The 14973-nt window shown below is 37.5% G+C and overlaps 1 protein-coding gene across 10 annotated transcripts in view; it reads right to left on the bottom strand.

Annotated features, from left to right (window-relative positions):
• CEP162 (centrosomal protein 162) overlaps nt 1–14641 on the bottom strand; it is a 45727-nt gene extending 31086 nt beyond the window's left edge. For 6 of the 10 annotated variants that reach the window (XM_031610782.2, XM_090136055.1, XM_090136057.1 and 3 more), the window contains exons 1-4: nt 14298–14639; nt 13806–13886; nt 12913–13016; nt 7418–7556 (exon numbers count right to left, since the gene is read on the bottom strand). In XM_031610782.2, coding sequence (XP_031466642.2) covers nt 7418–7556; nt 12913–12972 — 199 coding nt within the window. In that variant the 5' untranslated portion in view covers nt 12973–13016; nt 13806–13886; nt 14298–14639. Of the gene's footprint in view, nt 1–1579; nt 1857–3889; nt 4001–7417; nt 7557–12912; nt 13017–13805; nt 13887–14297 lie in introns of those variants that run through there. The other 4 variants (XM_090136058.1, XM_090136056.1, XM_090136054.1 and 1 more) reach the window with 4 other exon arrangements.
• Between the last annotated feature and the right edge of the window lie 332 nt (nt 14642–14973).

The following is a 14973-nucleotide window of genomic DNA, read 5'->3' as shown; positions in this document are numbered from 1 at the left end:
TCAAGAACTTCAGATCAAGACCACTATACAAGTCTTCCATGTGCTGATCAAGTGCTTCAGTTCTAAGTTAATCACTCTGCCCTTGTACAACTAAGTTATTCAGAGAAATGCCATATTCATCTAAATGAAAGACATTTTGCAACTACACTGAAGATGATAAAATGGAAAATTCAAAATTGAAGATCAAAGCACAGACGGTCCATCTCTGATAGCCAGATGCAGTAATTTAAAGTACAAGGGCTGCTCTGAAAGTTATACCTCCTATTTTATGATGTTGGCCCATGAAGACAGAGGTGGATGTTGGTGGTATGGCAGTGAGGCTGAACCATCCCACTAATACTCTGCTACATTTTGTTGCTGTCTGATAGATGGCAGCAGAGGGGCAGTCTCATAAAACCGTGTCTAGCATGGAAGTGCAGATGTAGCAAAGGTGCATCACTGAATTCCTCTGTGTGGATAAAACAGTACCTGCTGAGACTCATTAACATTTTCTGAATGTTTATGGAGACTAAACAGAGTCTGTGAACCTACCATTGGTAGATTGCATAGGTTTTATTCTAGTTATTCTTTATTCTAGTTATCAAGCAAATAGGAGTCTGTTTTCAGGCAGCTCACAAGTTGTTTTACACAGCTTCACATTAGCTGCAATCTCACCAGATCTCCAAGACCCTATTTTTCAATGAGAGTACGTTAGCAGAGGCAAAGATAAGCTGTCACAGCTCTTCTATGTAAGACTTACATGAAGAGAGACAGGAACATTCTTCAATTACACAGTCAAAAATAACTTTCAATGAAACAAAATCTTAAAGAAAAGCATTTTCCTTGGTTTTATTTTAGCTGTCTTAAACTCAGTGAACCAACAGACTTGCACCACTTTTTTAAGTTTTCGTGGTTTTCTGTAAGCTACTACATTGAAGTATTTTTTCTAGTTCAAACTAGATCACAACTTTTTGGTGGAAAAGCATTGGCCACCGTAATCTGAAAATGAAATACTGTTTCGCAGCCACTGAATTCTGTAACTCAGCCAACTCCCAACTCCCAGACATGTGGACCATATTACATGGGGATACATTCTACTGTTGCTACTGAAGAGAAGCACATCTTTTACTACCTTACGCAATTGGAACTCTGAGAAACCTACTAAACTTGGAAAAAATATCAGCTTGGTTGGATTTTCAAGTCTCTTTTTTCACAGCCATTTTGGGCTGTTTGTATTTGTTAACCTTTGTGAAAGATCACACTTTGGAGCAGCAGTTTAATATCACTACCCATATACTTATGCTCTCAATTCTTGCACTATTTAGTCACACTCATAATATGTGGTATTCTTTAAATTCCTACTCCCTAGAATCAATTAAAATAAGAACCTAAGTTGCACTTAGTTTCTATTACAAGTTGCACTTGTTTCTATTACATTTGCAAAGAAAAATGTAAGAACATAAATACCAAGCACACAAACCTACATATAACAATAAATGTCCATTTAAAATCTAACTTTTAATTCTTAAGCTGAGCAAGACTTACAGAATTGAGCATTTTTAACTTTTTAATATCACATAAAACGCAATAAATTTGTTACCCTTAGGACTTCCAGAACCATCAGAAGTGAGGCTTCCTTCTTCTTTGTTTAAATACGCATCTTTCTTGTTCTTATGAAATTTTTCCAGCATTTTGAATTTAGACAAAGCCTTGCTCCGAGACACACTGGAAGAAGGTTTAGGGGCAACTACTTTTAAGCGTACACAAACATTTAGGAGTTTTAATGCACAATGGACAAGGAATACAGAAAAATAAAGTGTGAGAATTCAAATTGCTTCTTCTGAAAAAGTCATACAACTCAGTTTTTTGTAGATTGAATTATCTACAATTTTGTATCTATATAAAAATTAAAAGGTTAGTACTTATCAATTCTGAAACTACAAGTATATTCTACTCTTTAAATAAAGTAAGCAAAAAAATAACAAATTGCTAATTAGTTCTTTTTCCATACATACTTTGCATTCAAACAGACTGTTCTAGGAGCTCAATATGTACATAACTTCAAAACAAAAAAAATTAACACAACTATTTCAACAACACAAGCTGTTTTGTACTACAAATCTCAAAAGAAAGCATCTAGATCGGTTAAAAGAAAAGCAAAAAAACTTAGATAGATAAGATGTCAATTCTTGCTCCCTTTACCTCAGGCTGTTAAAAAAAAACTACACTTGTCTGCTTAAACCCATTAGAGAACTTGCTTAGCCACTAAAATCAAATGCCTTCCATTCACATCACCAGTAATCAATTTTTACATATCAATACCAATGCTGAAAACTCTGCTTTCTCATGAAACTTAGATGACAGTCACACTCTACACTTCATACATCTTAGACTAGCTAGGTGCGTAGTATTAGACTGACTTATCCAAAATTTCAAATGTATACTTGGTGGGAGGAAGCTTATAAACTGGACAATCCAGAGAAAGTTCTTAGTTCCAGAGTTAGCAGAAATAACTCTTAGTACAGTTATCCTGACACAAAAGAGAGCAGAGGGCTGCCTGGGGAATGTAGCCAAGTCTCTACTGTCATCTAGAAACAGGACTGTGGGAAGATGTGAACCATGTAGAATAGCCTGGGTTGGAAGGGCCTCAAAGATCACACTGTTTTTCTGACCAGAAGCTAGCACAAATCAGAAACAGATAAGATGACTAAAGGAAGTTGGTGAGCATCTGGTAGATGCAAGACAAAAATCAAAATACAAGAAATATAGAGAAACACTTCCCGATACAACACCTAGGTTATTTATTCCTATGACTGATGTCCACTATGAGGCATCACTTCTCTAGCTTCATATTCTCTCGTATCTACTAAGAAACCAGAAGGGCTGACAGCACGTAGTCTGTTGGAAGCAATGAAAAAACCCAAGGCCTTCCAAAACAGTAATTTGAAATAAGTGCCAAACTCCTTTTATGGCTCATATTTCAAATATTAAGCCTAATTCAAGGCATAGAGTCAATTTTCGTGTTTATCTCCCAGACCGAGATGCTTTATACATATTTTGTGCAAAGGAGGCTTAGGAAAACAGGACATACAATCTAGAAAGGTAACATAAGGAAAACGTTCTATATGCTACACAGTCACAGACATCATCTAAAGACCAAGTGCCAAATATTTCTTTGTCATGGCTCTCCAAAATATTATTGAATCCTCTTGAATTCAACACCAAAGCTGCATTTAACCTTATACATCACACTAATTGCTACTGTACTTTACACATTTCATGGAGCAACAATTATAATTCTTAATTATTCTTTGGAGTTTCTCCTCAGATAGCATAAAGATAGTTACTTAACCTAACAGGTTGAATGTGATATTACATCAATTAAAATAATCCTGCAAATTAAAAAAATTGAATTTGTCATTAAGACACCAACTGTACTGTTTCCACTTCAGGGCACCATGCACAGAGCAACCCACTGCTCAGCAGGGAGAAAATAATTTTATCAATAGAAAGTGCATATAATACTTATGCAGACTGGAGTCTTTCAGCTTAAACAAACAGAACAGTGAATGTTAATATTTCTGAAATACAGAGAAGATATGTTCTATTTATTAACCACACCGACCTTAGTTAAGACTCTCAGTTACTTTCCTTCATTTCCTTATATTCAACACTGTCTGTCTGCCTACATCACTACCAACAGTGATGTATGATGCAGCAACAGTAAAGACAGACACTTCAGACACTTACTGGTTTATTCAGGAAATGACAAATCAATTAAGTGGCAGCTTGCTATCATGAAAAAACTATGGCCAAAAAAACTATCTGCCAAAGGATTTTCTACGGGAAAAGCACTAGAAATATAAGGCTGATATTAAATTAACTGGACAAAACGTATTTAATAAAATACCAGACTGGAAATCTGGACGAGGAATCTTTTGTTCACTATTCTCCACTACTTCATCCTGGCTCTCCATTCTTTCCTTCTCATTTCTCAGTTTAACAAACCTTGTTTGGAAATCTTGAAGTGTGAGACAAACAGCAAGAAGAGACAGGCAAGTGTTAAGACAGGACAGGAGTTCTGATTATCCAATTTATCATTATCATTTAAATGACAAAAGCAAATAGACATTATATTAGCTAGAGGAAGGTCTTTAACTTCTCAAATATGAAAGACAGTATCCTGCATCATAATTTATACATTTCAGCCTAGAGCTGAACAACAGACTTCAAACGTGTCTAGAATAATAAGCAGAGTTATTTGAAAATGTATTTTATTCCACTTAGCTAAATGAACAGAAGTAGTTTACTCAGGTTACTATCAAACTACAAAAACTAAGTGAAAACAGGTGATTAATGTAAACTTCTACTTATTTTCCAGCATTTCTGCAATACATGCCTTGGAAAAATCAGCCAGATAACAAATAAATGCATTAGTATATTCAGTCCTCCAATTACTTGTATTACATCTTTCTAGAATGCACAATATAGGTACTGAAGTAGCAGAAAAAAAGTAGCAGGGAGTAGGAGAAAATGAAAACCCCAAAATAGAGGCAACCTTGGTGCATCATTCAAGCTAGTTAGCCAGGCTTTGTACCTTATTAATATCACAATATCACTCTATGTCGTAACCCAACAACATGAACTCATCTGGAGCTAGCTCACGTATTTCTAATGCCACACTGCGGTGAAGGAGAGATTCATACATTTACTTAAATTTGATTCAAGATAACAAAACACTTTGAGAATAATATTTATTAACAGGCTGTCAGGTAACATAAGAGTCTTATCTGCAAACCAATGTGGAGGTTCAAGCCTGCAAGAATACACAAGGATCTGAAAAGTTTTGAAGAATGCCAATTTTACAGTATTCAGAATTTATATCCAGCCTATGTCCTTACTTGTTATCACCACAGCAATATGATTGCTTCAGTGGGACAATTATTTTGGTATTTAGAGCGCATTTAATAACTCTACAAAAAGCTACAAAACTAGATCATCTCAGTTCAGCCCTCACAGTAACTTATGTTGCAATGCTGCTGTGCCTAATAATTAATCCACTATTCATATACCTGAGCAACATACTGCACAACATCCAACTGCTAAAGAATATTAGACTGAAAAAAAAACTGACAAAGCATTAAAAGCACGCAATTGAAAAAGACAGGAAAAAACAAAAAGAAGCTGTTCTAGATGCCCATCCACACTGAATTCCTCACAGTAACACAATCTGTCATTTTAAACCTCTGCAAAAATTATCTACACAAATGAAAGTCATAAAATAGCTTGTAGTGTGTACACACACAGAAATCAGCCCTTTATGTATGGGATTCATCACTCTCAACTTTAGCCACATACAAGCTGTCTACTTTTATGACTGCAGAGGAAAACTGAGCTTATAGTGAAGGTTCCCAAATGACCTCTGCAAAGTGAACTCTGTTGCAGCCAAACTTTAACTAGCAAAATGGCATCTCTTATAGTGCAGGCTACTTCTCTGCTGTGCAGTTCACAATCCATCACAGGTTAATGCAACTGGTACTATTTGTGAGTGCCCGGTGTGACAAACACAGCCCTTTCCCCATGAGATGACACAATTGGGAGCTATGTTTCATGACACAGAGATATATTCTCTTTTAGAACAGAGCACCAAAAAGGAAAACTTGAAGGCCTCACTGTTTTAAAATTCTGAAGTAGTAGGTGGCAGATGGCTTAATGTACACGATCCACAAATGCAGATATCAATACCCACGAGGAGGACAGAAGTGCAGACGAAATAAAAACTATCAGGCTGGCAAAGACAGTGTTCAGAGAAGACTTCAGTGCAGAGATCTACCATATTTGCTTTACATTCGTAAGTAATCTCAGTTTTATTAAGTTCAACTGCCAAGACACGTTGGACATCTGAATCAAAACCCATTATACACAGGTTACTTATGACCCCCTCTGAAAAAATAAGCCAGCCCCTCAATAAAAACATGAATATGAACATGCCTGCTTCTTCTGCAGGTAAATGGATTCCATATTTAGAAAACTAAGTAGATTTCTCTTTAAATATTTTCATGTTGAAGGAGAAGCTTATTTTAAAGAAACCTTAAAAAGTTTACCAGAACTGTATGTTTTATATGTTAACAAACTGCAGATCAGGCATGTTTCCATTCTAGTACCTCTAGTTAAATTACAGGGCCTCTAAGATATCCGTGGTTTAAAACAAATTGAGTTGGTTTGGACAGGAACAACTTGACATTATCACGTAAGTACTTATGCTACTTTGTAGTTGTACTTAAACCGTGCAAGAACTGTCCTCCAAAATGTCTAATTACCCTGCCCTTAGAGTACCTATCCCAGTATTTCTGATTGAAATAACCAGAGAAACATCGGAGTGCTTTGTGGGCTGCCTCAAGCATCTCAGAAAAAAATGGAAGAATGCTAACTTCTAGACACCTCCAAAAATTTTCATTTATAAAAAGAAGAGAAATAAGGTCATTCTAACCTCTTACTTCTACTCCGGCCAGCAAGAACACTCTGACCTTCAGTTTCTTTGAAAAGCGCTAAAAAAATCCTACCTCATAACCACCATAACTCCCTTGCACTGCCTAACAGGAGTTCTCTCATATCCATTGGAGTTGTTCAGCAATATCTTAAAAGTCCAGATAACACCTATTAAAGCTATGCCTAGATGACACAATTTCTGACTAAGATTTGACTCTGAGTTACAGCAATGATAACAGGACAGAGCTCTACTTAAAATTAGAAGACTTCCAGCGATACCTTAACCTCATCATATGAAAACATGATTTCTGGGTCTGTTAAGCTCCAGTTGCAAGTTATTCAAATCATGAAAATAAGAAGCCACTAATTATTACAATAACAAGATGCAATCACACTGTGGAAACTCTGTATTCATGTAGTTTATTACCAAAGAGGAAAACAGTGATGGAATGGAAACCTAGAGGTAGGAAGACAGCAAACAGTATTTTCTTCTATAACTGCACGATCAAGTAAATACTGAACCAGCAGCCACATTGTCACAGCCCTTTTTTCCCCTCAAGCTGTGGTTTATGGCAAGGGAAATGCTGAGTACTGACAGCAATTTGTGTTTTAAACAGCTGCTGTTGTTATTTCAGTCTTTATGAGGAACAGGTCGGTTACAAAAGAAATCCACAAATATTTCAGTTGAAATCCTAAGCTACATTTTCTAATTACTATGCTCTATTTATTCTTTACAAGTTTCAGTAACTTGAAAGCTACAAGGAAAAAAAAAAAAAACAGCAAAAAGCTTTCTTACAGTTTGAATATGATCTCTTTTAAAAAGAAAGATGTGATTACATTTGAGTTTTATCATTTGCAATATAGTGTTCCAAAGTAACAACTCCATTGTGAAAAGAAAGAACTAGCCCGACCCCCTGTGGCCAAGAAACTACAGAACTACGTTATTTACCACCATCATCCAAATCTTCCTCACATAACCACCACGGCACTGCATCCTTTCGCTTTGTTTCTTTTTTCCTGGGCTGTCCCAATGTCTCAAGAACGCTGGACTTCTTTTCTGAATTTCCAGGTGAATCGTCTGAAAGAGACTGAGTCAATTGCATACACGATTAAAGACAATTTTTACATTTTCTCACTGCTTAATTGTATTTCAGCCACCCAGTTCTTCAACATCAGAGTTTAGTTGACTGTCTTTACTCCCTACTATCTGCCTTTTTTGCATATGCCTAAAAAATTAAGTAAAAAGACAATAATCATATTTATGTGTATCAATACTGCATTTAATACAATAAGCTCACTGCCAGAATCTGCAAGATTTAAAAGTTAACTGCTTAGTAGAGCGTAGGTTCCAATGAACTGTATTCATATGTTAGTTCAATGTACAACAAGCAGGCAAAACCCTGCCTACATCCCTAAATATTAAATAAAAAGTATGGAAAAAAGAAAAAGAAAGATACAGTAGAGTAAAACCCACATTGCTTAGCCAGGTTTTTTACATGAGCATTATTAATATTCTAAAAGTGAACTTTCACAAGCAACTTCGTAGCTCCCAGCAAATTGAATTCCAGAAATGCACTTTATACTTTCTCTTCCTGGAAATTAATAGAAATGCCAGAGCTATTCCAAACCGACTGCTATTAAGCTTCTGCACACATTTTTCAGTTATCTATATTGATTCCAAATGATGGCTGACTTCAGTGAAGAGAAAAAAAAAAAAAAATACAATATCCTAAAAATTTAAATTGCTAAAGAGAAACAAGAAGAAAATATGCTTCATAAGACAACAACACTTTTCTGACATGATAAAACTTTAAGAAAATTAATAATAAAATCTCTGGTCCTCTTCCTTAATAAAGCTCACTGTGGCCTATGGCAGTACCCCAGTTAGCTATCCAGAGATCCAATATAAAATATATTTGTGCAGAAAATAAACCTTAGGCTACACAGGAAGCCTGATACTTCCAGTGTTTCCCTTCCTTGGCAGAATCCTGCTTCCTATCTGCACTACCAGCACCAAAGATTAAAATAATTACTCTAGCACACTGCAGCCTTTTGTGTTACAGTGCTTAAATTCAGTGAGCATAAGGTTAAGGGGACACACTGCTTATTTTCATCCTAGGTTTTTAGTCATCATTTTCAAAATCAATTGTCTTAAAATGTCTTAGAGAACGCAGTAAACAAAGTCACCAAAAGCCACAAAGAATTCACATATGAAATGCATCTTAGGGCAAAATTTCAAAAGCTTTACTTTTCTAATAGTCACAAATAAGAAAATGTGAGAGCACAAACAATTCTAGAAGCAATGGGACTGCACATGCTTATAGTGAAATAGGTTATTTTATTAAAGTAATCTTCTGTAGATCACTGTGTGACTCCTGTTGTATAAAAAACATTACTGCAAAATTACTCTGTATCTAAGGGCTCAATGTGTATGCACCTCACAGGAACATCAATAAATAAAATATCAATCCTCCAAAGACACCGTGTAAGAGAAAAAAAGAGAAAAAAATAAACAATCACGATCTGACTAATGCCTCTGACCAAAAACATCTTCAGTTTCACTGTAAGAAACAAAATGCCTGACCAAGCCTCAGAAAGAAAATCTTAGTGCTCCAAGATTTGCAATGTAATGTAACAGAATTTTTGTAAATTATGAAACTGCCGGAGAACAGGATGTACTGCAATTTCTTTATGTTGGCTCAGTGACACAGAACAAAAATGTCTTACATTTTTAATAAATATTCTATAAATGACAACTTCCTTATACTAGTCACTACATAAGTAGTAGTGCTGTTGTCCCTAAAGGATTGGCTGCCTCTTGCTGGCTGCAAGTTCCAACAGGTGTTTGATGCAAGCTTTGTTGTCACCTGCTGTTTCTTTTACAGTTAACAGTATCGTCTAGTCTGCAGTCAGAACTTCAGTGATGCTGGTGATCCTTGGAGTATTGTAACTAAAGTAACTGAAACTCCCAGCTGTTGCTCTCAAGTTCTGGAAACTTTCTGTGTCCAGCCATCTTGTCAACTGCAGACAGTAAAGCTGCAGCAGCTGGGAAAAGAAAAGCTGACACAAACGTGCTAGAGTTTTTTTTCAACATGCCTATAGTCTTAACAGTGAAACTTACATGTTTATTTTCCAAAAGGAAAATTAAAGCTAAAAAAATAATAATCAGATCTTCGGACCAGTAATGGATTTTCAAGAATCAGCAAGAGGCACAGATAATCCTTATTTTCTCTCCCCTATAAAAGAGCCTCTCAGCCTTTCAGGAAAATAGTCAACCAGAAGAATAAAAGAAATCAGCTGTTTAACCTAAACTAAACTAAAAGCAGAATGAGTCAGTCACAAGACCTGGAACAACTGTAGGGCAAAAAAAATGGACCTTACCACTTCCTACAGACAAGAAGAAACTTAAGAAAGTAAACAAGCAAAGGCAGAATTGGATCCAGAGCCCAAGACCAGTTGTCCTAACTATTTAATGAAAAAGCCTTGTTTCAAGTCTACTCCAAATTATGGTATCTTAATATATTTGATAAAAACATTTTTTCCACACATGGTTAAATGTCAAATATTACTCTTCTGAATATAATTTGACAGATTTCCCAAGTAAGGCAATACAGCCCTTCCCTTGATAGGCTTCCACCTCAGCTGTTACTATGCATTATGTGGGATAAAAGCCAGCCTAGAAGTCTAGAAGCAGATAATAGGTGTTTATTTTTTTCCCCTTGCTTGTGTCATTAGTAACTGTTTACAAGGGTGGATAGTGATAGGACAAGGGGGAACGGTTGTAAATTGAGACAGGGGAGGTTTAGGTTAGATATTAGGAGGAAGTTTTTCACACAGAGGGTGGTGACACACTGGAACAGGTTGCCCAAGGAAGCTGTGGATGCCCCATCCCTGGAGGCATTCAAGACCAGGCTGGATGTGGCTCTGGGCAGACTGGTCTGGTGGTTGGTGATCCTGCACATAGCACGGGGCTTGAAACTAGATGATCATTGTGGTCCTTTTCAATGCAGGCCATTCGGCCATTCTGTGATTCTATTATCAAAAAAAAGTAAATAATAGAAGCACTGTGCATGAGAAAGAACTTGCATAGCACATCTTAAGGAAACTTCACAGCCAACAATCAGCACACTCACCAGCTATATCAAAATGACAGATGATACATAAGGAAAATGAAAGTGACAGTAGGGTAAGTACACTAAAGCTGGTGGAGGGCAGTGGAAGGATCACAGCTACACAGACACTGAAGGAGGAAGAGTTATGGATGACAACACGTTGTTCTAGAAAGTACTTTGGAATAACTGTGACCTGGCAGAGGAATCATTAAAGGGATGGTTCTGCACGCAACAATTGCTGTTACAGATTTTTGTTTCCCTTTGTATAATGAAAAAAAGCCTAGAAAATCCTCCTCACTGCTAGTTTCTGACATTCAGTGCATACACCATAAGGTTTTTTCAGTTTAATCCTCCTACTAGACCTTCATCATCCTAATGTACCTAGTCTTTCTTTTGACTTTGTTTTCATATTAAACATGTATTTTCATCTCAAATCCTTCTCAAACAATATTCCCATTAAGAGCAAGAGTTATTTAATAGGGAAAAAACACGCTGCTCCCTCTCTTCCCTAAAAATTTGCTTAAACAAATCTACCAACTACTAAGAAACAGTTTTTGCTTCTTCTCTCCACTTAATATATTCAACTACAAATGTCACCTACACAGCCATACATTCCAGATAACAGACCATACCAGTTTCTTATTTTTCTAACAATAAAAGGCTGCCCACTTTTAATAAAAACTAAAAAAAGAAAAAGGATACAGTGGAAGATACAGGTACCTAAAGTAACAGTGTAGATAATGTCATCATTATTTGGGTCTGTACATAGCGAATAAAACAAAAACCAATACGTACTTGTAATGACTGGAATGAGAGTACACATTTCATAAACAGTGTTGGTTTGAAATGCTAAAAAATACATACATTGTGATATGAGTTGCTAAAAATTACACGCTTTTCCTAAGTGCTGGATGCCATTCAGGGGAAAAAAAATTAAATCACAATAGCTGTATTGAATTATCCTAACTCAAACATTCTCTATCTGAGCAATAACTAAAGAGCAAGAAGAGCATATCAAATGAGGAATGAAATACAAGGAGTGATCACATGCAGACTTTTGTGAAATGGGCAAAATAAATAAAAGAATAAATCTTTTTTCCTCAAAGCAACTTCATAGCAACAGTAAAGCGTTTTAGATGAATGTCCAAAGTCTAATTTCCTTTTTTTTTTAAACAATAATAATTCCAGTAAATTCAATAATGTTCTATCAATCATATTGTAAAATTAAAGGCCAAAATATATTTTTATTTGTGAATCTTAATATTCAGATGACATATATACTCTCAATTTAGTATTGCTAAATTAAGTTACACTTATATTGTAATTAGAAAAGTACCTCACTAGTGGCATAGTCAAGGCAGAAAAAGTAGCTTATGTAGGAAAGCTAAAATATTAATGAAAAAGAAGTCTAGTGTTATTGCAGTTATATCCAGTTACTGTATTACAGTGCTCTACTGCACAGTACAAAGTGCTATTTTTATAGAAGCTACTACCTACAATTTTCTTAAGTAATTAAATTGTGGCATAGCCTCTGCAAAAAAATAAAAAATAAAAAATCAAGCATTTATTACTTATAACAGAAATCTCAAGAGTAGTCTGCAATAATGGCAATCATTAGCTATGCTTACATACTGTAATTTCATTCAGCAAAGGCCTTACGTATGTGGCATCTACACCTTACTGCACTGTGTACCTGATCAGATCACTAAAATTACAAAGCCACATCCAACAAAAAAATATACGTCATGAAATTTTGTCCATGTCTGATAATTCTGAGCTTAAGTCATAACCCACAGATTTGCATGATTTTTGCTGTACTCAGAGCACTATGAGCAATATAAAGGTTCAAATAAAAATTTCCCAATCCTGACAACGTATTTTCTTACAAGTGAAATAAGAATTTTTAAATGCAATGAGATCAGAATTACTCAGAAAAATAAGGACATCTTAAAACACACCTTGCAACTACATAGAGAAAAGTATTTTGATCTCATTACCTCTGTTGTCAAATAAATATCAATTTGAAGCCTCCACTACAAAATAACACAGACACACAAAACGAAGCAAAACCAAGAACTAAGGGCTCTTTCTGAAGATTCAACCTAGCAATGACAAAACGCTCATATTTAATTACAAAACCATTCCCTTGATTTCAATCTAAATTAGGATGAATTATGTTTAACTACGATGTTGCCAAAAGCCACCCATTAGGCAGCTATGTGCATGATATGATAGAAGCATAGCCATGCATTCTATCTCATACTCTTCCACACCCAATTTTTCTTCTGTGTTTTAATGAGGAAAGTAGATGTGACTTTGTTCTGAAACATACCTCTTTCAGAAACTCTTCAAACTGCTCATCTAATTCTTCTTTTGAACACTGATGAGCCATAATCTGCAACTGGATGTTACCTTCTAAACAACTGTCTTTCAATACTAAGATTTAAAATAAGAAGAGAGTTAATTAAAAGCATTCTAAAATAACAAGAAGCCAAGCAGTTTGCTATTTTAACAGAACTATAAGCAGAAACACTTCCAGAAATTTGCCAAATTTCATCCCTCCCAAGTGAAACGCACAAGTTACCCACATTCTCTATAAACAAAATACTAGCTTCATAAACAATAGATTCAGCATTTAAATTTTGAGGGATAAATAAAATGTATCTTCACCACCTTTACATTATTCTTCAAAAATAGCTCTTTTAACTACTCACAATTAAGAGTTTTATCAATGATCAAGCGAGAATACACTGCAGTAATAATTCCTACCCATTTTCAAGGGCTTTTAATTTCTTCTTACAATTTCTTTTCTTTGGGAATTAGGAACAAGTGGCATTATAAGTTTTGTTTCATAATCTCTGCCATGCTTGGGACTCAGAAATAAAGTCCTCAAGACTGGAAGATGGTATTCAGTTTGTTGTGCCCTGACACAGGAAGCCCATAGCACTTGCCCACAGCACTTTGTCAAAAGTCTTTGTTGATTTCTCAGGTATAAAATATGCCCAACACCCAACATGCCACAAAGCTTCTGCGCATCGCAGTGCTCAACATTCACAGCTCCCTTCTAAACTGTGTATACGTGGCAGCATTAAACTACTTCAGCACCTCCAAGGCTGCGAAGCGCTACGCAAACCAAAAAGAGCTCAACTTCTGCAGAAATAGTTTTAGAATGGAACAAAACTTCTCCCAGCACCGAGCCCCTCAGCACGCAGGGTTGTCACCTACCTGGTAAAGTTACTTTGACAGGCAACTGTGAGAACTGCTTCCTGCTTTCATTCCTTCTCCATCCCCAGAAGAGCTTCGGCTCTGAGGGGTAAGAAAAAACACCACCCAACGGTTTGAGCAAGACAAGTTAGAGCAGACTGCCCGTGCTTCGAATTAAAGCAGGTATCCTTATGTAAGCATCTGGAAACATCTCTGAACACACAGTGAGGAGATTAAGGATGTTACCTCTCAGGACACACATAATCTTTTATACCTTTCCATCGAAGGATGCTGCAGACATGAGATGCTTTAGCAGTTTAGTGGCTGGCTACCCCAACTGCTTCAACAAATGGGGAGTACTTAATTCCAGCCGGGCCAGAAAAATAAATTCATTCTTCTGGTACATCTGCAGCTACATTTACCTTAAAACTGCTCTCCCCGAAAAGCTAACAAAATAGATCCTCGCTTTCCAAAAAGACGAACACACACAGCCATCACCCTTTGCAGTCATACCCTTAAAAGAGGAGGCTTAGCAATGACGGAACACGAAACGCCCCTTGCTGGGATCCGCGGCTGCCAAGGGAGGGCTCGGACGTCTGCTCCTCCGGCTCCACGGCCCGACGGGCGCTCCCGAGGTTGTGCTGAGGGACGGAGTTCAAACGCCGGCCCCGGCCCAGGCCTCCAGCTCGCTCGCGCGTGGCCGCGGTTGCCAAGGAAACCCTCCCGGCCACCGTAGCTCCCGCCGAAGCTGACCGCCCCGGGATAGACCACGTGACCCGCCCCTGAGTTACGTGTAGAAAACACGTGACGGGGGAGCGTGAGTAGGATAGGGGAGGGAGAGCCGTCTCCAGCGGCCATCGCTGCTGCGGCACACGGCGGCGTGTGAGCGGCGGGCTCCGCGCCCTCACGTGACGTGCGGAGCTGCGCCCCCTGCTGGGCGGCGGGAGAGAAGCGCCGGCGGGCCCGGCGGAGGAGGGCGGGCTGCGGCGCTCAGCGATCCCGCCATGAGGGGTCACGGCAGGGCAGCGCTCCTTTAGCACCGCCTGCTGCTAACGGCTGTGCGCCAGGCCCGGCAGTGCTCAAGGGAGCGTTTGGGCAATGTCTGCGATGCATCGTAGAATCACAGAATCGCTAAGGACAGAAAAGATTTCTGTTGTCCGACTGTCAGTCCACCGTGCCCACTAAATCA

The sequence above is a fragment of the Phasianus colchicus genome, chromosome 2 (genome assembly GCF_987193195.1).
Source record: "Phasianus colchicus chromosome 2, bPhaCol1.hap1.1, whole genome shotgun sequence".
NCBI classification, from domain to species: domain Eukaryota; kingdom Metazoa; phylum Chordata; class Aves; order Galliformes; family Phasianidae; genus Phasianus; species Phasianus colchicus.
Note: the sequence above shows the minus strand (reverse complement) of the source record. Positions and strands in the feature narration are given on the sequence as shown.